At 33.7% G+C, this 27,262-nt stretch overlaps 1 protein-coding gene across 1 annotated transcript in view; it reads right to left on the reverse strand.

Moving 5' to 3' along the window:
- LOC126780728 (T-box protein H15-like) overlaps positions 1–27,262 on the reverse strand; it is a 67,012-nt gene that overhangs the window by 20,534 nt on the left and 19,216 nt on the right. Inside the window, exon 4 of the mRNA XM_050505393.1 lies at positions 6,954–7,227. Coding sequence (XP_050361350.1) covers positions 6,954–7,227 — 274 coding nt within the window. The remainder of the gene's footprint in view (positions 1–6,953; positions 7,228–27,262) is intronic.

The following is a 27,262-nucleotide window of genomic DNA, read 5'->3' on the forward strand; positions in this document are numbered from 1 at the left end:
TTACGTACACATTTTTCAGAGATATATTCATGGAAACTATTTTAAAGGTAATTATCGTCAATTCTAATTGTTTTGTTTCTTAACATATAACTGTTTAGTAACTAGTAGCTTAAGACGCTTATTTGAAATATAATAAAATTGATTTTTTATTGTTTGTACCGACAAACGCGACAAGTAATCATAAATATAATAATCTTGCAAAACAAACAGTCAGGCTTAAAATTAAGAAAATATTATACATTACTATTGTACGTCTGCGACATCTCTTAGAGCAAGTACTTCCTCTTATACATCATACTTGAACAATTATAATAAATATATTAGCCGTCATACAAATTTTATTTATTGTATATTTTCTTAAAATAAAAAAAAATAACCCACCCAACAACGATAATTTATTTTCATTGTATATGGAGATTGTTTATTATAAATGATCATACTAAATTTAAATGATTACTTTTAAAATCACAAGACGCTATATTTATGATATAATTCGTCCGCAACAAAGTAACTTTGAGCGTAATTGTAAAATGTTTACTACTTGTCTAGTTAAAACCATTCTATTTTGATGGGGAGTCGTAATATAAGTGCACACTAGATGCAAAGTAACCACGGTTAGTATTGGCATAAAAAGAATGATTGCAAATTGGCATGTTGACTCGTATATGAACCCCGTCTCTGTTATTACACGCCATCTGGTTCTTACAACGGTTTCCTTGCTCTACACGCTAATGATAAAGCAGCGAAATGCTTAAGCAGCCTTTGAAATTTTATGCGTTTATTAATACACATATTATCGAATGTTTCATAAATGCCGAAGAATGGAATACGTGACTAGGATGGCATTTAACATTTTCAAATTAATGTACTTGTAATATGTACTTTTAAATTACATTAAAGTTACAATGTCTATATTTTAACTTGAAAAAATATGAATTTGAAAAATGAAACTATTTTTTATCTTAAAACATTTTGTTCACAAATGTTTTTTCTAAATCTAATCTCATCTCGTTTTTTGAGTTTCAAATGAATTGTGAACACTTTGAGATAAGATATAATTGATGGAATCCTTTTAAAAATTAATGAAGTCATGTAAAATAAAGAAAAAACCCCATCTTATATAACAATATGGTAAACATTATTTTGTAATTGAAGGCAACCAGTCTTAAATTGGTCGAAGGTTATTGATACACTGGAGGGCAGAGGCGCACCGGCCGCTTCCGCCGGCTACCCCTCGTTCTTATACGATTGCCCTTATTATGACATAAAAATAATTCATGGCTCCTCTTACCACAAAGTAAATTAACCGCCTTTAATCATATTTGAATTACTTAATATGTTATACCGCTTTTACGATTCAAAATATTTTGTATTGAAGTATCATGTCAGTTTTTAGTTTGAATATTTAATCGTTTCATCTTAAACATTGAAATTACAATACATTTAAATATGTGACAGACCAGCTGCATTGTATTTCACGTATAATATATATTTTATAAAAAAATATGTTATTTATTCAAGTAGTCTCTTAGGATTGTATATTATATTAGTAAAATTTGATCATCGTGTTATATGTTATTGAATTAACGTAAAGCTATTACCGAAACACTATGTACTAAGATCCTACAGAAGAAACGACGAGAAGCTCAATACATAGTTACTCTTTTCCACTGATTGAACTGTTTAATTTCACCAATTAAATAGGTATGTCAATTGTATATAATTAAATTAAATATTATTAATCCAGCATGAAAATTAATGAATTCTAACGCTAAAAAATTGTATGGGCTAAATTTATTATCAAAGACATTTTCTAAGAGTGAAAAAAAAGTATTAAACGATATCTCAAAAGATTATGCAAAATATTTTGACTTTAAAACTTGTCTAAAGGTTTATGTCTGTGTAAGTCTTTATATAATCCAAGGTTAACGGTTCATACTAAATCACTTTCTTCGATGTAACGTGACGAGTTATGGATGCCTTAAAAATTATGCTAATGAACACGGATACTCAGTATTGATTTATTTAATTATAGCGGATTTGAATCGAATTATGATTCAAATATTCTTCCACCTGTAGATGTAATTATTATGATTTATTACAATTACATATTTACATAAACTTTCAACAGTGAAATCGCTAATGTTTAATTTGTTTTTTTACTTTAGTAAAATTTATACATTCGTGTCGACATATTTTGCTACTTTATATTATATTATAGTATGTAGATATATTTTTACAAGATTTCGTACTAGATTAGGTGTTATTTTAGAACTTTGATGTAAAATGTGTGAATAACATAATTACACTCCGTAAAAATCCCAAGGCTTTAAGGTTTATTCCACCACGCTCCTAAAATTTTTTTTTTATTATTTTTTTTTGTCGCTGGAGAAACGCATTACGCGTTTCCCCCACGAGAACAGTGGGGGACTCGCCGATGTCCGAGGCGCCGAGTGCGCCCCGAACAACGGAATACCCACTAAAAAACCAGCGGTACCCTTTCCGTCCAACCACGCTCCTACATTGCGGGCACATGTATATAATCGTATGTGAAACAATGACATGTATAATGTTTTCGATTTCGAATTATAAATTAGGTGCAAACTGTAGTGTTTTTTTGGGATTTGACTGCACAATGTACACTAACATCTAAATCATATATCCGCTGAGTTATCAGGGCTCTTAAAATGTATTAACTCCTAATTACATTTCAAGACGTGACGTTTTTTTTATTATATGAACCGTAAAGTTATACAAATTAAATTACATCATATCGTATATACTATTCTCTTAAAAAACTCTAAACACTCAAGCTTAATTTGAATAAAATTGAAATTTAATAACAAACATAGTTTAATGGGACTGGGTTACATTATAAGATTTCGAAGGCTACGTTATCACCTAAAAAATAATATTGAAATCCAATCTCTTGAACAAAATCAACATTAGCTGGTTATTGAGTTTATCTAGTCATCATTAATTATGACGGCTATCGTGGTGTCGCTGATCGTAATTATGTGAATGACGTAGGCCATAGCTGCTGTACTCTAATGAGTACGGGAAACCGCACAGCGGGATGCCTCCTGGCAGACATAAATTATAATTTATTAATTCAAATAACACTTTATACTATTCAAATTGTCTGTTTGTTTTATCCTTGCGTTAACGACGTGAAAATATCAGGTGTAATTAAAAACGCGAAGAGTCGAGAATTAATGTTAGTCGTTGTTCATTAACGTACAGCGCTGAGTGTTTTATTGATTTTCATTGGATGATTTTAATAACGAACTCGCACGGATTACAAATTAGCATTGACTTGTTATTATAAATGTTTTAATACATTAATACAACGCCCATTTGTTGATGTATTTAAATTTTATATTCATTTTTGTATTTATCTATATTGTATTAAAAGTACAAACTAGCAATTTAGTTCATGTGCCAGAAGTGAAACTACTTTTTGCTTTGAAAATTAATCCTATTGAAACGTGAAACAAGGTTTCTTTTTTGTATTCCCTTTTCTATTGAATTTCAAAAGTTATGCCAAAAATGATTTACATAAAATACAAATATAATTATTGAACAATTGTGTTAAAAAAGTAAAAAGAAATTAGACAGTAGTAACAAATCAACTTCTCTTGATAAGGGCATTGACACAATGTTAATATATGACAATCAAGCATATAAAATACATAAATGCCTATTTTAGTTACCTTCTACGTTTCCGACGTTAGTAAGAATCAGCCTATAAAAGACAAATAAGGACACGTCCACACAGCCCATGAGTCAAGTCCTGCCATTACCATTTTCCACAAGCTCACTAACGACAGACGTTTGGCTAATCGCCAGCATCAGAGACCATCACCGTCCGAACGCGAAATATTTAATCAACACACGTAATTGGTATACTTTGTGAAAGACAAACAACATTAATATTATATAAGTGAATTATAATTGCTTCCATTATTAGAATCTTTTGTATAATATTAACATAATTATGGAATTCTCGAGTTTGAATTACATGTTGGATATTAATTCAATAAATAAATTATATTTATTACACGTCTTAATTCAAGCTTAATTAATTTAGTTTCATACTAAGAAATTTTAATTTATAATAAATAATTAAAACGCTTTAGTAATATTTTATCAATGAGATAAACTTTATTTATGTATATCGCATTTCATCAAGCGAAACAAAATTAAATCATAATTTATAGAATGTATTGATTTCTCGAAGGATAATGATTGACGAAATTAATAGGTACTTGTAAAATGTTAATAAAGTTATAATTTTAGAAAATCATCTTAAACTGTATGATAAAAAATAATAATACGCTCTATGTTTGGTGATGGTAGAGCTCTGCAAGCCTGTCTGGGCTTGTACCACCTACTCATCAGTCATTCCACTTCCAGGCATCAATACTTTGCTTTATTTTATTTTGAAGGGTGAGTGAGCCAGAGTAATTAAAGGCACAAGCAACATAATATTTTAGTTCCCATGGTTAGCGGCGAATTAACAATTTTAGTAAATGTAAATATTTACATAGCTTTCACTTCCATTTAAAGTCGATATGACCTATGAATTAACAGTAGATTGTGAGTTCAAACCCGGACAGCTTCAGAATTTCTGTGTATAATAATACATCTCGTGCTCGGCGAAAAACATCGTGGGGAAACATGCAAGACGATTAAAAATCATTTGAATCCACCAATCGCATTGGAACGACGTGGTGGAATAAGCTCCAAACCTTCTCATCGAGAGGATAAGTATAATAATTTATATCTCAAATATAATGATATCGAATACATTCTACTCATTGGTTACGATGTTAGTGTAAATTAAAAAATAAAAATCGCGTAATCATTAATAACGTCAAATAATTCCAAACATTGTTAATTATAACATCGACCTTAAATTTCGTTATATGGTTTTAACAATTCTCATTATTTTAATAAACGGTTAAATAGCTACTCATAAATCATCGCGAACGTTCGTCATTAGTATCGGCCGTATACTGAACCAGCAATTTCCATATTTTCATTAATTAAACGCGCACTGCGATGAACCTAAAATGACCGTGTTATGAATATGAATTTTTATTATAGTTTGTTACGAATTAAAATTAAAAATAGATTAACGGTAAGGGCTAACATAGCATACAAGCCTCAACGTCGGTCTTTGTTGCCTGTCAAGGCTTGGCGGCGATTGAAGTGAAGTTCACAATCGCAACCCGTCATCGCCGCTTTTCGTGCGACCATTCTCATGAATTGTAACACTGACCCGGATTCTGAAGCACGAAATAGGCTTTTAGTTGACCCTTCAACGGCATGCGACTATTTATTTATTGAATTATTTTCATCATTTTTAACTGGGCATGAGGTAACCGCGAATATTGAATTAATTTTACGCAAACGTTTTCAATTAATTCTTTCATAGTTTCTTGTTGGAAATTAAAATACGAATAGTATACACAAATATTGAAATATTACAACGACGATTGTTTAAAAAAAATTGCTTTGTTAGAAGGACTCTTGTGTCAGTTTAAATTTAATATCTTGTTATATAACGATGTGCAGTGTTCATCTAAGATACGATCAATATCTTTAAAAACGTATGTGTTTCGGTGGTTATAATACATGGCAGTGGAATTTAGTAGTAATTTCCGTATTATTTCGAAGCAAGTAATAAAATCGCGGCTCAATGATTAATTCGTCGGTTTCATGGAGTTTTTGTTCCACAATTAGGCGCGATCCGACACGCATGCCAGTATTGCGTGGCCAATACATTGTTACCGCGTATTAACAATTGACCCACGCTACTTCCGCATAAAATAATTAACTGCTCATGACGTTATTTATCTATATATTTAATAAGGAAAACCATGCGAATTGCTGTAGTATTTTGCCTAATATATTAATCCAAATAAGAAGTTAGTACAATGCGTACCAAAGAGTGTTATTTTACATTGTGCAAGAAAGCACGGTTATGATATGGATAACTTCGCGTTATGAGAAAGCCAATTAAAGCTAGACGCGTTTTTCGTCGGAGTCAGTCCATCCATCATACAGCCACGCCCTGCCTGTTCCATTCCGCTGCTCTCTCGTCCCTCATTCTATTCCACTGACCAAGGTGATTTCTATAATTAAATTACAGACAGACAGATAGTCATTTGGTAATAATTTTTATTCCTAGAATATACAAAAAGCGACAAATATGTTTACACACAAAACAAATAATAATCGTGCATTTGTACTAACATTTTTCTTTAGAAGTTAGTGATCACTTGTAGAGATAAAAACAGTAAATATAAATATTTGACATATAACGAAATAACCAACGTAGATATGAAATATGTTCTGACATTCCTTGATGCAATGGTTTAAGTAGCCGTTTTGCGATAGAATCAATATGCATGCCAATTCGGAAGTAAATAACATCCAGTAAAAGAGGGAGAATGTCATTCTTTAGCGCGGTAGCGAAGGAGTTCACGTTACACTGGTCATAGTGTGACATTTTGCATCAGCACCTGCGACGCGGAGGCAAGAAGCCGTGAGCCGGCTGTCGCTCGGCGACATGTGCGACTAATTTGTTGGCAACAACGCACTCATTACACTGTCCCCGACGCCCGAGGTGTCGCCGAGACCAGCAATTTCACTCGTAATTCTATAAAATTGCCACACGCATAAGGAAGTCGTACGCAAGTCATCTCAGAAAACGTGTCACCGTTTATAATAAAATAATCTTATGTCAGCGTTATTCATTACATTTGGTAAATTGTTAATTATTTTACGTATGGAAGATTAAGTCAATTTTTACAATTTTCTTAAATCACTATGAATATACGCATTTATTTATTATGATAAAATACACGATCACAACGATTAAAATTTTATTTACGTATCTATTATACTTTAAATTATTTTACGACGGTTCTAAATACGTTACTGACCTGTCCATTTTTGTCCATCTCATTATTGGTGAGCTTGACTTTCTCGAACGAGACGACCTGCTTCCGCAGCTGATCGCCGGAGAAGGGCGAGTCAGGGTGTGGGTAGAGGCGCGCGGGCGCGGGTGGATCCGCCTTACCCGCCACCAGCCACGAGGAACGGTGGTACGCATAGCGGTAGCGCTTGCCATCCACTGGCACCACGTCCAGCAACACCGCGTATCTCGCCTCCGCACGGCACCCCGCGAACGACACACGTACAGTCGGGAACATGCGTCTGTATAAAAATACAAACACATAGATCACTTTATGTACAGTCTATTGATTATTATCTTTAGAAAATTAGACATGGGAAATACATGTTTACTTTGTATACGAGGCATAGATTTAATTCCGGAGAATTTTAATCATGTAAAAAATGCTTATGATTATTAAAAATATTTAATGAACAAGCGCCATTCGGTTATTTTTTTTAATTATTTTGTAATTAAAGTTTTTGCTAAATTTTGGTGGGTTAGTTCATTATAAATAATTTCATGTTTATAATAAAATTAAAAGTAACATGATACTTTTATGTTTTACAACACAAAGATATCAAAACATACAACATTTTTAAGACCTTCAGCAAACTTCGTTGTTCGTTTTTGGACCCCGTGCACTAATGACCTCGTAAGGCCGCGACGAGCAGAAATCTAAATTAGACATTAAGATACAAAAAACCTTATAAACCCCGAAAGTGTTTTACGAAACCGAAACACATGCCCGCAATAAAAAAAGATGATTAATGTGCATTAACAAAAAACTGCCAGAGATCCAGCCACGGACGGTGACTTGTATAATTACAGGGTGAAACGCGAACTAGGAAATCAAACAAATATGATGTATTCGATTTTAATGCACCCCTAAATGGGCTGAAGCGCTTCCTGCCGGCCGGAGGCGATAACATCTCACCGCTACTTATTTATAACGTAACCTTTCTTAATACCTTTTTTTTCTATGTCTAAACGGCACTTTTATAATTTTGAAGGCTAAACAAGTAGTCACAGATAAGATAACATCCGACAATTTGTTCATCGGCCCTAACACGATCGGACATTCGCCTCGCTGGAATTGTTTCTATTAACTTTTCAAGCATTATAAACGATAGATACCTCGATAGTATCTTTCGAGGTTTACGATGAAATTTCTAGTGTGTAATATAAAATGCAGGAGTGAAAGAAAGAATTATTGGCGATCATAAAACACGGGTGCGGTGTCAACCTCCCAATAAATGTAATAATAAATGCGAGAAACCTATAAAATCCTCGAAGTCAGAACCCTAGCGCGACGATAAAGCGCCGTGCATTGAAGATCTCGGTCGAGGTAAGCACTGGTCATAAATAAATCGTATTAAGGTGTGTTTTGAACGGTTATTCGGTATCGGTGGTGCAGGATCTCTCATCGCATCGGACAATAAGTCGCTGTCAGCATTTATGAGCGTGTCGTTAGGGCGATGTCGCGATGTCTCGCCTGAGAGAGCGTCACTGCACGCCACCCAACGTGGCGAGTAATGATCTGTATACATCACGGTTACGACCAATCTCCAATTTTGCACTCGAAACATAGACTTGCCTTACGATTTGAAAATATTTATTCGTTTTTGTCTAAAATATAATATATATATGTCTAAAATATAACGCACTTTTTAATAAAGAGCGAAAGAATATTCCGAATGTGTATTAAATACTTGTCATAAAAATTCTTGAGAAAGTATTATTTTCTTGTCGTTAATTTTAAAACGCAATTAAAGAGAACGATAGATAAAGGTTGCAATTTGATGTAAGTGCGACATTTCACGAACGAAGTTAGAACCGCAACAATAAAAGTAGCTATTGCTATATATTATTTGCAATAACAATAATAACATAACAGTCTGCGTAAATCGAGTTCATATGAAATTAACATGGACTTGTTAAAATAAATGCAATAAACGTTTATATTCAATAAAACATCTGTTGATTATATTTACAACGATGTCTTGAGCGAGTGTCGAGCTGACGATATTTTTAACATAACTATTTACTTATAAAAAATATGTGTATTATAAAATCGATTAATTTTGAAATAAAATTCTTGAAGTTGTTTTGTTTTGGCAATTCTGTAGGTTCGCTTTCTTAAAAGGAGATGTATTAATTCCCTTTTCCTTGTGTTATCTTTTAAAACAATATTCTGGTTCTGGTACTTCACAGATTATAGGAACTGGGCGTAATTCACCAATCTGCAGTGTAGTCTGCTACACTCATTCCTTTAAAGTGATGATAAAAGGTCTTTGGACGGCAGTAAAATATTAAAAGTTTACTGTAGTTTCATTCAATAAAATCATTGTTAGGAAGCCTACATCTTTCGAAAGAAGTTAATATTAAGTACATACGCTAGTCTGCAGTAAAACAGCCTGGTAGATTAGTCATTAAATTATCTTCACAGGATAGAAAATTATTTGAGAGGCAATATATTTGAATGATTTACTAAAATATACTTAGGAATTACAATGAACATAAAATGATTACATACAAACTATACACTCTTGGCAAATTTAACTAATATAAATTTCATATACGTCACGTCTTATCTTTAAATTAACCAGTCTTATATTTAAATTTATGGTAAAATGATTATTAAAGTGTAAATTCAGTTCAAATGAAATTACCATAAATTTGTAAAATTAATACACTATGTTATAATATAAGAAAAAAAACCTGATAATTTAATTTAGTGTTGTGATTTTATTATTTGTGGTATCATAGCTATGACATTTATATTCACAAACCTACATATTTTCTGCAGGTTTTACAATTGCCAATATATGTTCCATGTGCCGAATGTTTATAACAAATACTATTGTTCTTAGATGAAAATATCCCTGGACTATCTCAAGTTACTATATTTTAAGCCGTGCGCCGCGTGTAGTTAGTTTTTTTTATGTTATAGGTTGGTGGACGGGCACATGGGACACCTGATGGGAAGTGGTCATCACCGCCTATGGATACTAGCGATGTAAGAAATATTAACCATTCCTTATATCGCCAAAACCTTGCGAACTAAGATGTCCCACACTGACTCAAGCACCTTTTAACCAGAATGCAACAATACTAAGTATTACTGTTTAGGGGTAGAATACCTGATGTGTGGGTGGTACCTGCCCAAACGGGTTTGCACAAAGCCCCACCTACTAGGTAGGTACCTAGATTGTAGGATTTTGTAAACCTTATTCGACTTCTGTTTACAAGAAGTAAACAAAAGTAGTATAAAGCATAATTTGCGGTAGGTGACCGCAATTTTGTAACAAGATACACATGAAGAATGCATTTACAAATACAAATTATGGTAACCACTTCCGGAGAAAGGTGCGAATTTACGATTATTTCAACAATATTATGGCATGCATAGTGAATAGCAAGAATAAAAAGAAAATATAAATTTAACGCATAACACATTTATTTTTTATTTTTTAATTGAAAAACTTTAAACAGATATCTTAGTAGCGAAAGCAAATTATTGCTAGTTTAGTTTTTCATAAGCGGTACGCACCATGCTACTTAAATTATGATCTAGATAGAATCTTACTTAAACTATGTTTGGTTGTATTCTTAAACGTTTGCCTTTATATTTATAATAATATTTTAACATAGCATGTTCCAATTGAAAAACGATTATTAGGAATTATTATTCTAAAGTCTAATCGTATATTTTCTTGACTAAATTGTATTAAGAAACTTGTAACAAATAAAAATTATAGTCGTAAATATAATCGAATGTATTATTTTTTATTGTAATGTTACTTTCATATTCTATAAACGTAAAAAGTTATTATTGTATAGTTAACAAAACCATATTAAGATGCTAAATAATTACGTATATTTTCCGCTAGTTGCAGTCGAACGTAACAAGATTAATGCGACTCGTATGTGAGTTCTCGACCTTTAACACAGGCACGCATTAAATAAATATAAAATTCATGGACTCTATCAAGTCGACTTGTTATATTTGTTATTATAATTGTCGGTATTTTTTTTATTTTCATACATTTTATGGACAGTTTAGGGCACTCATACATACATGTATGAATGAGTTGTTTGTGAGTTCCTTCCCATGCTATGGGAATCTTTTCATTTTGTAACTAGAAAGTAAATATACCTTATAAAGCCGTACTGGATTATTTGCAGTGAGAGTGATTCACAAATTTACTATCTCACTGAACTATAGCTAACCGTCGAGACATTCAATGTCCCCATTCTCTCCCCTTTTAAAAATAATTACAAGTACTTACATGTACTTAAATATATACTTTTAAAATGTTTACAATTTCAATAAATTAATTCTTCACAAGTCTTAATTTAGTTTTTGTGTTTGAAGTATTTCTATTTATGTATATTAAATATAAAATATTCTCTATATTTCTGGTGTCAGTATTTGAGTAATTTACGTTGTAAGCTTCAAGGTTTAACTTAGCATGTCTCTATCATTCGAACGTATTTATATTTACGCAAGACAATTATTTAAACACCTCTATTACACTGTAGTTGAATCAACTTTACGAGACAAACTATTAGTTTTAAGTATTGAAGTGTGATTAAATATTGCATATAGTTTATTCATTAATTATAATAGACTCCACGATAACAATGTACGGACGTCGCTTACGATATTAGAGGCTTGACTGGTTTCCATGAAATGTCATCCAGTCGACAACTCGCGTGCAACTCGATCCTCCGCCAACTTTATGAGTTCTCGATTTACAGCCAATAATTATATGATAACACATTATATTTTAAGATCATTATATTAATGAGTTTATAGAAACATTTGAACAATATTTATGTTAGTCATTTAAATTATGTGTCAATGAGATTTTAAATGTAATTCGCAAATGTTTTAGTGTAATGGAGTATAGGGAATTATAGTCGGATTGACGCGTGGCTGTCGGCTGAGTGTCGCTCACGCGTCTCGTTACGTCGGCAACCTCGCCACGCGACTGAGCTAATCTCACAAAGCATCCTTAACGAATGTACTATTACCGATCGTCATTGATATCAAGTACATGAAATTTAACAATAAAATATCAATCACCAATCCAACACGTGTTTAGCTTCACACGACACATCAACCAAATATTAAAGTATAAATATTTAGTTACTAGTCATATGAATAAACTTAAGGTGATGAAGCATCACAAATCTAAACAAACTTAATAAAATTTAAATGAAGCTGAAACGTTAAAAAGACAAAAAATAAAGGGTATTTCAAAACGGTTAAAATTGGCAGCTGATGAAGTTAGCTCGAAACCATCCCGACAGTATTGCTTCCAACTCGGGAGCATCACGCGAACTGTCATCTGTCAGACCTTAATATTAATTTCCGTGTAAAATTATACAAATTGACATTTGACGTGTTTTGTCGTCTCCGGGGTAATCGAGCGAAATGGACCTCTCATTTTATTACTTTTGTAAAGAGGGTCGTTATCTTTTCGTACCAGTTTATGATATTTCGGACACTCGGTTATTGTTAAATCATATTATGGTTTATAGGTTTGGAATGAGGTGGGAAATGTTTAAATTTCGGTGAAGTTATTGACGGAATACAGTACAGGCATTTAATAAAGTCTAGTTGTTATTATAATCTACAAGAGCATACCACGCAGTAATTTTTAAAGCGTCAATATTTACAATGTAAAGAAAGTACGGTAACAGCCTGTACATGTACCACTGTAGGGCAGAGCCTCCTCACAAAGGCTTCCGTTTCTTTTAAGAAGCATTTAGGAGTTTATTTCACCAAGCTGCCACACATGGTAGAATTTCATTTACCACATGCTACTTTTATCACAAGTTTTGCCTTTACCGCAGAATAGAATTAAATATATGCAAATATATGTTAGAATATCTGGTATTGGATGGTAACTAAAATTGATACCACGTAACAATATCTATGCAATAGATGGGTATACGTGCGATTTAAACGACCGTACAAAGTTACTCATGAGCAAAAATTAAGTGCATGATGTCTTCGTACATGAAAAATAATGGAGACATAAATATTGTGAAAATTGACGTTTAGTTAATGACCTCAACATCAACACAACGTGTGTGAAGTAGCGACGCCGCGGGGCGTCTTACCGGGGCCAGCGCTTGCCTAATTAAAAATTCCTCTTTGCATTTCTTGTTAGTTTGTAGTTATGCGAGATATGTTTGATTATTTAATACCACTAATGTAAAGGCAGTAAGTGTAAATTAAGCCTTAACCGGATGCCTTCAACACGTTATTTATGACACAGCTGGTGAGCCTCTTTTCAACTACTAACCTAGAATTAAATAAAAAAAATAATAATCCGTTGATACGATATAAACTACTGGGTTTAATAATAATTAAGTATCCGCATTTTTAGCGAAATATTTTTACATTTTAAGATAATTATAGACGTGAGAATGACTTTAAATGTTTTCTAACGAAACTTTCAATTTTTTATTGGTTTTTTTAAATGATTACGATAAAATTGATAAAACTATATAAATAAAATATTTATAACAAAGCTTCAATACAATTGTAATAATATTTATACTTTACCTATTATATTGTAATTAATTATAAAATAGTAATACAATTTTGTATTCATACTATATATTTTGAATTATTAAAACAGAGCGGGTAGTCCGCTCCCAGTTCGAGGTGTGCAAACGTCAATTAAGATGACTTAAATAATGTACGGCTTTAAAATAACTTGCAAATTGATTCTTATATTTCTGCTCTTCAATGATATCACAAAGTATAGATAGCTACTCAGTTTATAACTTCAGAAAATATATAGACGTTAATAACATTCAATTACGAAAGATATTTACTAATATTTACTCAAAACATTTGGCTTCGTTTTAGTAGAAGCACTTTTATACGGAAGTCTTAATTTTGGTCAGTTATATAAAACATTTTATTTAACATATAGCTTTTATATATTTTTACAACAATGACAGAAATAACCATTTCGCGCTAAAACTGGTTTTTATAGAATAGGAAGGCGGACGAGCATATGGGTAACCTAATGGCAAGTGGTCACCAACGCCCATAGACATTGGCATTAAAAGAAATGTTAACCATTGCTTACATCACCAATGCGCCACCAACTTTGGGAACTAAGATGTTATGTTCCTTGTGCCTGTAATTACACTGGCTCGCTCACACTTCAATCCGGAACACAACAATACCAAGTACTGTTGTGTTCCGGTTTGAAGTGTGAGCTGATGAGTGGGTGGTATCTACCCAGTCGATATTGCACAAAGCCATACCACCAGTAAAAGCCCATATATGATATAAAAAAATGGACCAATAACTAACTTTTATATTAACATTTCTTGTGCGTCTTACATTTGGCTGACAGATTTTTCTTGGATATTATTACTATCCTTGCATCATACGTTTTCTAACTTACAATAAAAAAATTAAATATAACTGTAAAATGTTTTCGAATTTGAACTGCAAAAATTTAACTGAAGCAATGTTGATGACCACGTTTAAGTTTTACGATTTAGCACAGGCTCACTCATTACTTGAATATAGGGATGTGCATTCAATATTTAGACAAATTTTCATTTATTTATAAGCAAAATAAGTGACTAGACTATATTTCTCTTTTAAACGCGATTACAAAAAATGAAAAGTAAATTTTAAGTGCAACGTTTGAATATGTAATGTTTGAATAAAATCTTACTAGTGGAAAAAGGTTTCGGGTCAGTCACTTGTGTACTACAGAGGTGCTTCAAAAACGAGCACTATTACACTTTTGCTTAATAGCATCTAAATCAAGATTAAAAAAAATATCATGATATAATGGTTTGAGCTATATTTTAACAATTAATTACGATAATGTTAATAGATTACAAATATTGAAAGGTATATATTAAAATAATAAAGAAATTAAAACCTATGTTAGTACGATCAGTAGACAGGCGTATGAGTAATTAATAATTACATAATTATTATTGTTAAAGCAGAAGGCGCATTTAATTGCTTTCACGATGCGCAATAACGATGCGCGTTAACATGTACCTATTAACAAGTAGTGACAATCTGTTCAAAGCTTACGAAATCTGTTCAATTTACTTCCAATTTTACGAAATTAATTGACACTGATCGCATTATTACCCATAAATTAATCATTTTTAATATGAATATTTTGGATTAATGTAAAATATTAAAGAGCCATAATAAAACAGTTAAAATTAACAAGGTGCTGTTTTTATCGGCGGAATCTGGCTCAGTTTATGAGGTTTCCGGCCGCGCTCCATGCCCGCTCCTCGTAAACCCTAACGCGCAGCTATTGTTAATATGCAACATTCGACATAAAATATGGCGGTTACGTCAAATTTTGACGGCTCGCCTTTAAACAAAACCGTTGTTAGATATGAATCAAAATTTGTAAAGCGCCCAATTACGAACATAAAATTTGTCAGATTAAGATAATTAAGAAACATCGGACATTTTTATATCCTTAATTTATCTGAAACACCCAAATTTTAAACGATATAATATATAATAATTAAAATATATAAATGACAAGATAAAGTTATGAAAAATATCACATAATCAAACATTAATTAGCCACAAATAAATTCATATTTTGAAATGAATAAACAATAAAAAGCGTAATAAATACAATCTCAGCACTTAATATCAAGAAAAAAAACTATATAAGATTGCAATCAACTTTACCCTACATGCGCACCCAACGAGCGAGTAAAACGGTTTCACTGCAGTAAGAAATTTCAACACGCAAGATAAACAATCAACGTAAAGAAAAAGACAATTAACTATAAAACTTCTCGTGCTCACGATTGATTCGCATACGCAATTACACTACTTAAGCTTAGCACACACACTTGCCAAGTTGACTGCAGATAAGACAAGGAAATGATCAGAAAATGCGTATCATTATCGGACGTTTTATTAAAACTGACGTCACATTATACATTTAATATTTCTTTTCTAATATTCTCACATAATGATAACTATAGTTACAGGTTAAATAATAACTTCGAACTAAAGTAAAGAATGAAAAACTTTTGTTAAATTTGGTATTCGTACTAGAAAAAAATATTTTTCATGAGCAGAAATAGAAATTAAGTATTTTCACGCGAAGGGCAGCTGCACTTAAAAATGCGCCGCTAAACAAAACTAAATGAATATTAAATGAGCCTGGGTATCAGACATTTTTGGCAAATCAAAAAAAATGCAAATAAATTAAAATAAGCTTAAGTTTTCAACTCACTACGTATGAGAAGAAGTCAATATTTGCCCAAATATTACTCTTTTAATTACAAGCATTTTAAGTAGGATAAGATCATGTAAGCTAATGGCTAATTGATACTTATATAGTCCGAATTAGTCTTATTATATGTATAGAATTAAAAACGATTTCGTTGGCTTATATATTATCTACAATAATTACATCACATGTTCTGTTTGATAATTCATTGCAAGGGAAGAAGCAAAGTTAATTATGATAAATAAGATACTCGTATTAAAAGCCGCAGAGAGATGTGGAACAGCCGATGATTGAATTACTCGTGTCGAATGCACAACTGCCGGAAGCGATTCGACATAACCAAATGTTCAATCGCCGATATAAACGGTTGTTTAACTTACTAACGTCACTGTAATATGATTTATATTTTCCTCTTTTCATAGCGATCATTCAATCTATGCTAATATTATTTTAATCGTCAGTTTGTTTGTTCGGATTCATGCCAAATCGTCCCATCTGATAGGAGAATTGATAAATGTTGTCCTTCTAACCGATTTCTCGATTGATCGATATACTCAAGGGCTATAACCATGATTATAGTGCACAAGTATGTGCACAAACACAATTGCATTCTCTACTTCCTATCTTATAAGTCGATAAATAAAATAAATCGGGTCGAATAAGCCATTCAGCTTATTCGGCACCGGAAAGAATTCAGGCGCCATACAGGTATATAAATTTACAAATAGATTAAGATACATAGATAGCTTATTATATAAATCAAACAAGTGCATACAATAACTAGCTAACGCCTTTTTGAATACAACTATCACAGTAAGAACCACTAATTTTATACGTTGATAAAAACCTTCTTATTGAAAATTTCGACTCAATCGGTTGAAAGACTTATTAATGGAAAGACACAAACTAAGGAATAATTATTTATATCCATAGATTATAAATGGATTTATTATTTTGCTTGTTTATCGAAAACAAAAAAGCTCCGTAATTCCAATTTTATGTTTTTAAAACCATTATATACTTTAGTCAAATATGACACGTTATCTTAAAAAAAAAGTGATAAATGCAAATTGTCTAAAACTCGCTTTGACTTAAATATCAAATTGTCTTTAATCTATAGATCATCTTCGTTCATTATAATTTTAAGTATCTCCAGCACCTCGGGTAGAGATTACAGAGTAATTAACTGTTTTACACGCTCCTAATGGCTTCATTCCACTAATGACCGCCTCATCCAGTCCTCTCTATCCCTACTCATAACATTTCTTGATTATCAGACTAGCAATTTTCAACGTTATACCAAATGAAATAAGATGAACAATTTTTTTAACGCTTAGGCTATTTGGTAAAACGTGTTTTCACTTTATATAAAGTGCTTGGCAAAATTTAGTTTCATTCAACTTAATTTAGTTACTGTTTTGAATGAAAACTAAATGAATTTGATACACTTGACATCATTGAAAACCTATATAGTCACTGTGTTTGAATTCTTATCAAATAATTGCATACATATAAATTTTTAAATGAAAGTGCTACATAAAATTCATTTAAGATTAAATGTCGATGAAGTTTCTTAACACGCAAATGTTCTTATAAATATTTGTTTCAGGATGAGGGTTCTTGATATTTTAATAATTAATTATTTAGTTATTTATATTTTATTATTTTAGTTATTAACTTCAACTGCAACTTCCAACCGTTTTTCAATTAAAGATAAAATACTTTAATAACAAGATATGATTTCTCAATTAACACGTTTCATTATTCGTGATGCAATAATAATTAATCGGCGATAATATATGAGTAATATGGTGGCAGGTGGCTTGACTTCAAAGTACAGACCAACGCAGAGGTAAGAGTATCAGCTTTCTTTATCGAATATCGAATGAATTCGTTAAGCGCTGATATCAATATCTCTTTGTTACGAAAATTGTTTTACTAACTTTCGAAATTAGTTAAAGTTTTTGCAACTTAGAGAATTTTGAATACAAATATATGTTTATTTTTGTGTTCTGATATTGAGACATGGCTGAGATGGCACAGTGGAAAACGTGTGACTTACATCAAGATTGCTTATTCAAATCCGAGTAAACACCACTTTTTTATATATGTTTTTATCGAGTGTTCGACGATGAAGGAAAACATCGTGAGGTAGCCTTTTTATATATATTCGCCGGGAGGGCAAATGACTCTACTCCACCTGATGGTAAGTGGTAGTAGAGTTCAAACGCGACGACGGCCAGTACAGACGGGAAAAACGTTCTGCACTAGCCGCCTTCGCCTTGCCTTGCTTATAAGAGGAGGGGAACACGTGAGCTGGTAAGGAATTCCATTTTTTGGAAGTGCGACAAAGAAAGGAGTTGCCAAATTTCTTTGTTCGCGATGGAATTGATGTCACAGTTAGGCGGTGACATCGAGAACCAGCTCGCGTGGACTTAAGAAGGAAGGGGCAGGAATTAGAGAGAATAATTCCTCAGAGCACTCGCCGTGATACAGTCGATAGAAAGCGCTCAGTGCTGCTATCTCACGACGCAATTGTAAAGGTTCAAGGGTGTTTGTGACCTTTTCGTCGCCAATAATGCGTATGGCACGCGTATGTTGTATGATATCGATACATGCATAAATATTATAACCAACGTTAAAACAGCGTGGTGGATTAAGAGAAATCTGTGGTACATTTACGGGCAGTTAGGTCATTTGCTTCTACTGAAAATAGTTCTGAATGTAATTCAGAACTGTTCTATAATACCAATAACCAGTAACAGCCTGTGAATGTCCCACTGCTGGACTAAGGCCTCCGTTCCCCTTTTTGATGAGAAGGTTTTGCAGCTTATTCCACCACGCTGCTCCAATGGGGGTTGGTGGAATACACATATGGCTGAATTTCAGTGAAATTAGACTTACGATGTTTTCCTTCACCGTCAAGCACGCGATGAATTATAATCACAAATTAAGCACATGAAAATTCAGTGGTGTTTGCCTGGGTTTGAACCCACGATTCGGTTAAGATTCACGCGCTCTTACCACTGGGCCATCTCGGCTTTTCGTTCTATAATACAACAATTGTTAATGTCTTCAGATATATTTATTACGTTCTGAACTCCTTCATAAGCATTAATTGGAACAGGATTTTTTGCTGTCATCGCCGCCATACGGGCAATTTAAACTGAATTTAATTTCAATTATAAATTGCAACATTTGCATACCATTTATGATTCGCATTGAATGGTTCGCATTTACTTTAATACCATTATATTTTTTAACAGGGGTTGCATCTTTTATTTTTGTATGTATATTATAAATTATAACTTTAATGTTCGTATTACGAACAAGCTCTTTAGGTAAACACAAATTGACCCACCAAAATATGAAAATGACATCGTTAATCATTAATCGATTGAAATACGATGGACTTCGTCAAAGTCGCGTCCTAGTTTTGTCAGAATAAGTCACGGGTTGACATGAACGGTTGTCAACGGTTGATGAATCGTAGGTGAGGGTGAAGCTTGACGGACAGAGCGGGTCGTTAGTGTGGCCGCACCATTACCGATGATCGATCACCGCCGCCGGCGCCGAACCGACACCCGACAAATTTAATTTAGACCACTAATGTCGTGGTACTTCACCTCAGAGATAAAGCGATTATATTCACGTAATAACTCTTTTTGATTTTCTACGAATTCCTTATCATATATTACATTTACGCAGTAAGCAGTTCAAGAAATGTTAAATAAATGATTACTTAGTTCCCCTTATCTACCATAGCGTAACATTTTTCATTTATCCCCATCCTAATAGGCATGCAGGTTGTTAATTTTTACATTATGTATATCACATTCCAGAATAAACGCAATACAATGTTTCGGTAATTCCTTGAGCACATTAACGTGCCTACAACGTACGCACGTAAAATTTATAACGTAATTTGGTTTTAATGAGCACAAATAACATTTACAGGTCGCTCGCGAAGTGATGTAAACGGCTTTAATTGCACTGTTGGAATTAAGCACCGAGCGGCTACCGGCATCGAATCAACACCTCCGGTCGAAATAGCTACAATATAAACGAGATATAAAAAAAGTTTTAATAACGACAAGACACCGTTTCTTATAATGCTGTGGGAGAATGAAGAGTACAACTTTCGTAAATTATGTTTGAGCAATTCACGTTCGGAGCAGACTATAGCAGACAGGTACGTTGCGAGTATGTATGAAGTGGGTGGTGGGTGGTAAATGCAGTCGGTCGGGGCGCTAACGTGAGCGGGGAGCGGAAGGGTGCGGGGGGAGGACGAGCAGACGTCGTCGAGGAACGTCGGAGGCTGCGATCGATGAAGCGCGGACACGCCTCGCGCACACCAGCACCGTCGCTTCGGCCGCAACTCACGATGCAGACGCTCTCGTTGTTGATTCGTTCCCGGCATCTTCAAAGTCATTATGATCGCATCTTACTATTACTATGATCGTATTTAAATAATCTTTGAAGCGTACATGAAATTATATGACCCTTATACGACCTTAACACGAGAAGAAATTCTATTGTCAGTGTGTATGAGAAACGTTCACACGATAACCGTCAGGAATCAAAGACTTAAGGCATCTGAGCTGTCAAGAGATCAGCCGAATACGGTGAGCGTGTTAAGCGGATGTATTGTGGTTAGCTGTCACTGCGACGGCGGTACCTTTGCCTCTACATCGATATTATCACGCCTCACAGACTAGGAACCATTACACATCTAGGATACGAGGAAAAAGTAAATCTGACATCAACGAACCGACAGTTTTATTAATAATCCCCTTGACTAATCGTAAAAAGTTTATTTGTATGCTTACAAGTTGGTAATTAAAGCATATATAAATCGCAAGTATATCTTTTGAAAAAGTTGTTTTTTTTATTTTGGGCAACAATTTCATTGGACTTAGTATCTAAAAAGAAAAAAATGTGAGTAAAAAAATATTCTTATCGATACATCTAAAATGTTGTCAAAACGGTTAGCTAAGAGCGGGATTAGACGACAGCAACAAAACGAACATCGCGTCGAGTTCGACCGCCGCCACCGACGAGGAAACTTGACGCGTTCCAAGCATTTTATATTAAATGTATACAACATTAAGGTTTAATTTTTCGTATCAATTTTGTATAACGAAACAATTTCGTTAGTGTCGTTCAATTGGAATTCGAAATGGTTTCATAGGATACTGATCTGTCGCCGATAACGCACTAGCACCGTTTTGGTGACAAGTAAATTGCTTACTTGTAATCCAAGGGATTAAAAATATCTTAATTTATAGCCAAACATATCTTCGCAGCGATCTTATCGTGGTTGAATTTTTACACAAAATTAATTACTTTTACGCGGTTAATTTCGCATTAACGATGCGTTCTGGTACAGAATATGAATATTTATTTATCTGTTTCTTTATCTTGATCGATTCTTTCATTATTTATAATCACACAATAATAACCACAAGAAATAAACAAGTTAAATGAGACGATTGCCGAAACTACGCTGTGTAACGTTACACACTTAAACACGAACTGAGGGTCTCCACTCCTTATAGCTATATTAAGCCTATGTAAATGTTTCAGGCGGGTTCATAACAGGGGTTATTTTGAATAAGGGGTGTAAGACTGTGATAAATATCCATAGTATTTGGAGCGTTCCCAAAACCTATATTTTGGCAGATATAGTCCACTTTCTAATGCCATATGTTCATAAACTTTACAGCTGTATGACAATAGCAGATTTACGGCAAATCGTCGTTTAACACGCGATGCTGAGGTATAAAGTCTTATCAGCGCGTTATAGACTTAATTAGAGCTGTACTAATTGTTGTTTATAGCAGTATAATAACTACAAAGTAACTGTTGTCGAGTTCATGCCGACACGACACAAAATATGCCCCTAATCACTGAGCCTGTTAACATTTTTTTTCACCGACGACAAACTCGTCAAGATTATTTTAGCAGTTGACGTAACAAAATTTTTACTTAAGCAACCTTAAATAAAATAATAGTCCCTTCGATTTTGAAATAAAACCTTTTTATATCAGTACATTTGAATTATTTTAGTATGAACAAATAAGTTGAAACTTTTCTGTGGACACAACTAACTAAAAATATAGTTAAAATAATAAAAGCAAATTATTTATTTTTAGTTAAAAAAAAATTATTTGCCTCGTTATGTAATCTAATTGACGTTTAATTTTTCCGCGGCTACTTAGCAATAGGATTACACAGAGCGATAGTGTCAAGATATTTGTTAGTCCATTTGATGGGACAGGTGCAGCCGAGGGATGGACGGATGGACGATCTAATTCGGCGTAATGCTAATGAGCCGCGTAACCCGACGCTCCACCTGTCTTAAACGAAATAATTTTTATTTACGCAGCCCTCCGGGGATTATGAATATTTCGACGCTATCGCTCCCATCGATCGCATATTATGTTACGCGTAAACTATGAAGTTCCATAATTTAGACGGCCGCCGGACCAGGTTTGCCTCAATAAAGATTATTTTTCTTAACTCACACCCTTTAAAGAAACTATTTTTATGAATTTAACTGTTTGTTTTTATTTATATAAAGAAAATACAAACAATATCTAGGCTTGTGGTGGGTTCATATGAAACATCGTTAACTTAAAATTAATATATTACGTTATAAATACCTACATATATTACGTAAACCACTTTCCTGAAATTAAATAAAATTAAATTGTACATTATGAAACACATTGCATCCTGTGTCGCATCGTACTGTAAGGTCAGCTAATAATTACTATAAATTACCTCAACACGATCACCTGTTTTTTCGTCATAAAGATTTTTATTTACAACCAATAAGTATGGCTGCTTGTAGCTATTTTTATGGCTACGAATTAATTTATATTCCAGTACGATATTAACGCATACGAAGTATAAAATCCACTACATTTAAAGCGACACATTCGCATATCACATGGTGTGTTCCGCAGGCGAAAGTCATCAATCATGGTGCGCTGCTGGGCCGACGCCCCGTGACGAATGCCAACCCAAACACCATTGTGGCGAGTGCCGTGCCACCCACAATGCTCCGTGCTCGCAAATATACAGGTGACACAAGGTTCCTTATACATATACCACCGTTGCATTTCAGTAACAGGATAATGTAAGATATGCCAAAACTACGTCGTTAGAGTTTACTGATCAGTGTCCAATGCTCACTACAAGTTCGTTTATATACCATACACCATATTACGGCACGAAATAAGACCCAGAACAAGACAAGAGTTATTGTATTACAATTAAATAAATTTGAAATAGAGGATTGAGTTGGACTTCAAATCTACGGAACCCAAGTTTCGGCAAAAAAAGTCAAAAATATATTGTTGGTTTTCTTTTCAACGACCACGACACTTTTGTCGTATAATTAATGGCCTTGCAACGTGTACAGAGCGTCGTTGTTCTGAGAAAACCTCCTGCGGAGATGTACTATCTGGTGAAAATTTAAGAGCTGTAAATAGTCAACTATTAGCTTAAAGATATCGTCTCGCCACACATGAAATATTTAACAAAAAGCTGTTCAAAGTAGTGACAACATTTCTAATAGAATAATAGAAAAGCTAGATATTTTACCGAAGCTTTACGAAAAAACAATGTGACAAGGATTTAATTTTACAGTTAATCTAATTTTTGAATTGTTTTTGTAACGAATGGATTTGAAATTTTCCAACACGACGCCATAATGAATTTCCTAGATATGTACATGGCTATATGAATCAATCAGGCACGGTCCTATGGGAATGGAGTTACGAATGCAATTAATTGGCTTATCGTATGGCTTTATTGATTTGGTAAGGCGATCCGTTTTAATTACCGCCATCGCTCATTTGCCTGTGATTGGCCGAGCGCATGCTACTAACTGATTTCGATCCGATATGCCGATTATGATCTTGAAACGAATGTTATTATTATTTTTTTATTTGCTTAAAATGACTTTATTTTATTTTAGTGTGTTCTAAAGATATAAATTTCACGACAACTAAAACTTCAAACAACAATTGTTGTTAAAAAAAATATTTATTGTTATTACTAACTAGTTAATCGTCCCGGCTTCGCACAGGTATGATAAGAAGAAAAATGTACTATCTTGGATAGGATTTCGGATTCATAGTTTAGGAGATCTCGTTATGAGTAGTATTTCGCATATATATGATAGATTTTGCTAATAACAACTGCTTTTTACTTGACCTTTATGCAAATAGTATCTTAATTGTTATATATCATGACGATAGTAATCCTGTTTAAAAAATAATAATTTAAAAAGATTTATATAGTTAAACTAAATTAAATGCGGAAGGATCTGGGTAGGGATTTCGCTATTCTAAAGAGCTCTCATCTCACGTGTGACGTATAATTTAGTATTGTAAAGAGACCAACAAATACAAAAGTGGCTCGTTCGACATATGTCGTAGAGTGCCATTATAACTAATTGACAGTCGACGCACGGGTTGTGTTTACTGCTGCATTTGTCACTTCCCTCGCTAATGACATATTACGCCTCGATACAGGCAACCCTTTCAAAATAAACAAAGTCCTTCATCACAGCATATATTCGTTTTCATTATCGTATTGAATTCAAGAGCCACACATGATTGAGGGACAGCTAAACTAAGTTGTATCCGAAACTAAAACTACAGCAATTAATACATCAATCTAAAGATTTATATACAACGTATTATCAATAATCACAATTTCGTTAATAGCCTAGGGCGGACCAGTTTATTATAGTGCAGTCTCATAATAAAGATATAATATCGCCGGCGGAGCTCTCGAGGGTGACGAATCGCTCGACTGATTAACTCTTAAACGACAAATAGAGGAACTCCCTTCCCGCAACCCTCCTGTTCGGGGGAAAACTAAGCCACGACTTCCGCTAATTATTCCAGGGAGCGGTTTCGCAAATATCGCCGTCCCCCTCGCACTCCGCGATCCGATGCACATCTCCGCAAAAAGTCTGAAAACCAAAATTTTCCCTTCTCCCGACGGGCGGTCATATTTCTTCCCTCTCACTCCCATTAAACACGCCGTAAACGCTTTCCTTTTTTCACGCCCTCGCTCTAATAGAAAGGCAAATTACGAGCTTACGGGCGCGGACGGGTGGCGATGTACGAAACCGCCGCGGCCGTGCCTCGTGCGTCCTGCTTTCGCCCGACGCCCGCCATACTGCTACTCCGTTCCGGCAAAGAGGGGTCGACAACGTGAAATTTCACGTCATATGTTTGTACCTACCACGTTGTAGCTACACTAGAACAACGTATTCTCGAACTCTTTGTTTTAGATATTTTAATATTTTGCTATAGCAAAGAATAAAGCATATTTGTTTAGCTTATTTAGAAAATAATACAGATATGCTAGAATTAAAAAACGTAGGTATACATTGACTATTAAATGTTATTGAAGTGAAATGATTATCATACAAATCACCATCGCCAGTACCCAAGTGAGTTATAAAGAAACATGAACGTCGACCGTGGCTGATGAGCGCTTCGCGTGACATCACACGGCTATGATGCTTTCATAACACACCGAGGATATTATAAAGATGTCATGACATTTTCATAATTATTGCCTATAGCTTGGTGTACAAATAGATTTTATAATAGCAATTTTTTTCATTTATAATTTTTTATATAATTTATGATAGGACTTGAGAACTTTAAAATAAAATGAATTGCGTATGTAACCATATGATGACAAAATATATTTAAAAAAAGTTAAACTTTTACAAATTATAAGCGCAGGGTGAGGTAACTTGTTGGAATAAAAAAATCCACTATTAAATTTATTATTCTCGGAAAAATGGAAAATTATTGTGTTGTTAATGGATACATTTAATCAAGTATCGCGTGGTCTAAATTGCTAGACGAAGCGATTGAAAGAACCTACAAATACATGATTTGATAACAAGGTACGAGCAGATTACATACTTGTCGACTTGTTTGTACGAATGGCCGTCATTTTCGAGTTATCGACTCAACGCTGGCGCGGAAATGGAAAATAATGACTTCATTGTTGGGCGGCGCCGGTAACGAATACAATTTGGTCACATTAGACGTAAACTGTAAAAACTTTAGTGTGTTTTATGCGTGCCGGTAACACGGTGCGTGTCGTCTTTTATATACAAATGTACAACAATGGAAAAGTTGTCTGGATCTGATTCGATCTATCTAAGCTAACATAGACACGGTATTATGCATCTTTAGTTTTAATGTGATTTTTTATTACAAAAAAACTACTGAATCGTATTTTCTGGAATCAATCGAGTTATTACGCAATAATGCTCGTTCAAATTTGTGCACAAGACATATAAGAGATAAAAATGTTCTAAAAAAATCGAGCACATGCATCTTCTAACTAATAGATAATTAAAGAAACTTTTAAGACCTTAAAACATGAAAATTGGTGATTATTTGTATTTCCGAAACCAGTGGGTGTAGCAAATAGATCTATAACAAAGATTGGCGTGTCCAGGCTTGCTTAATATGTGTTTTTTCATTCATTTCGTTATCGGCATTGAATAAAAACATCGGTAGAAAACCTGCAAATGTCATTTGAAATTTTGGCTCCTTTTTATCCACCGACTTACAATGCTTGCGTTTAATAAGCTACAAACTTTCCGTTTGCCCAGCCGTCGAATATTAAGAAGTTGTTTCTGTATTTAAAAAAATCGAACCGTTCACTAATTTATCAAAGAAAGTTAAATATCTAGCTAGCTAATAATAGCAATAGCTAGTATGATAGACCATGAGGTTTCCGAGTAATTATACCATCGTTGATAATAAAGCAGTTAATACTAGAATAACCGCTTCGTGTCGACATCCTCTACATCTGCTGATCATTCAATAATTTTTAACTACACCTTAAACAGCCCTTACTTCCGTAGCAGTCAAATGATGATGTTTTTGTAACAAAACTACAACCACGGCCACCCGGAATCGACGATAACTTATAACAAACAGGGGTTGATAAAAAAAGACTTCGCCAA

Source organism: Nymphalis io, chromosome 3 (assembly GCF_905147045.1).
Source record: "Nymphalis io chromosome 3, ilAglIoxx1.1, whole genome shotgun sequence".
Taxonomy (NCBI): domain Eukaryota; kingdom Metazoa; phylum Arthropoda; class Insecta; order Lepidoptera; family Nymphalidae; genus Nymphalis; species Nymphalis io.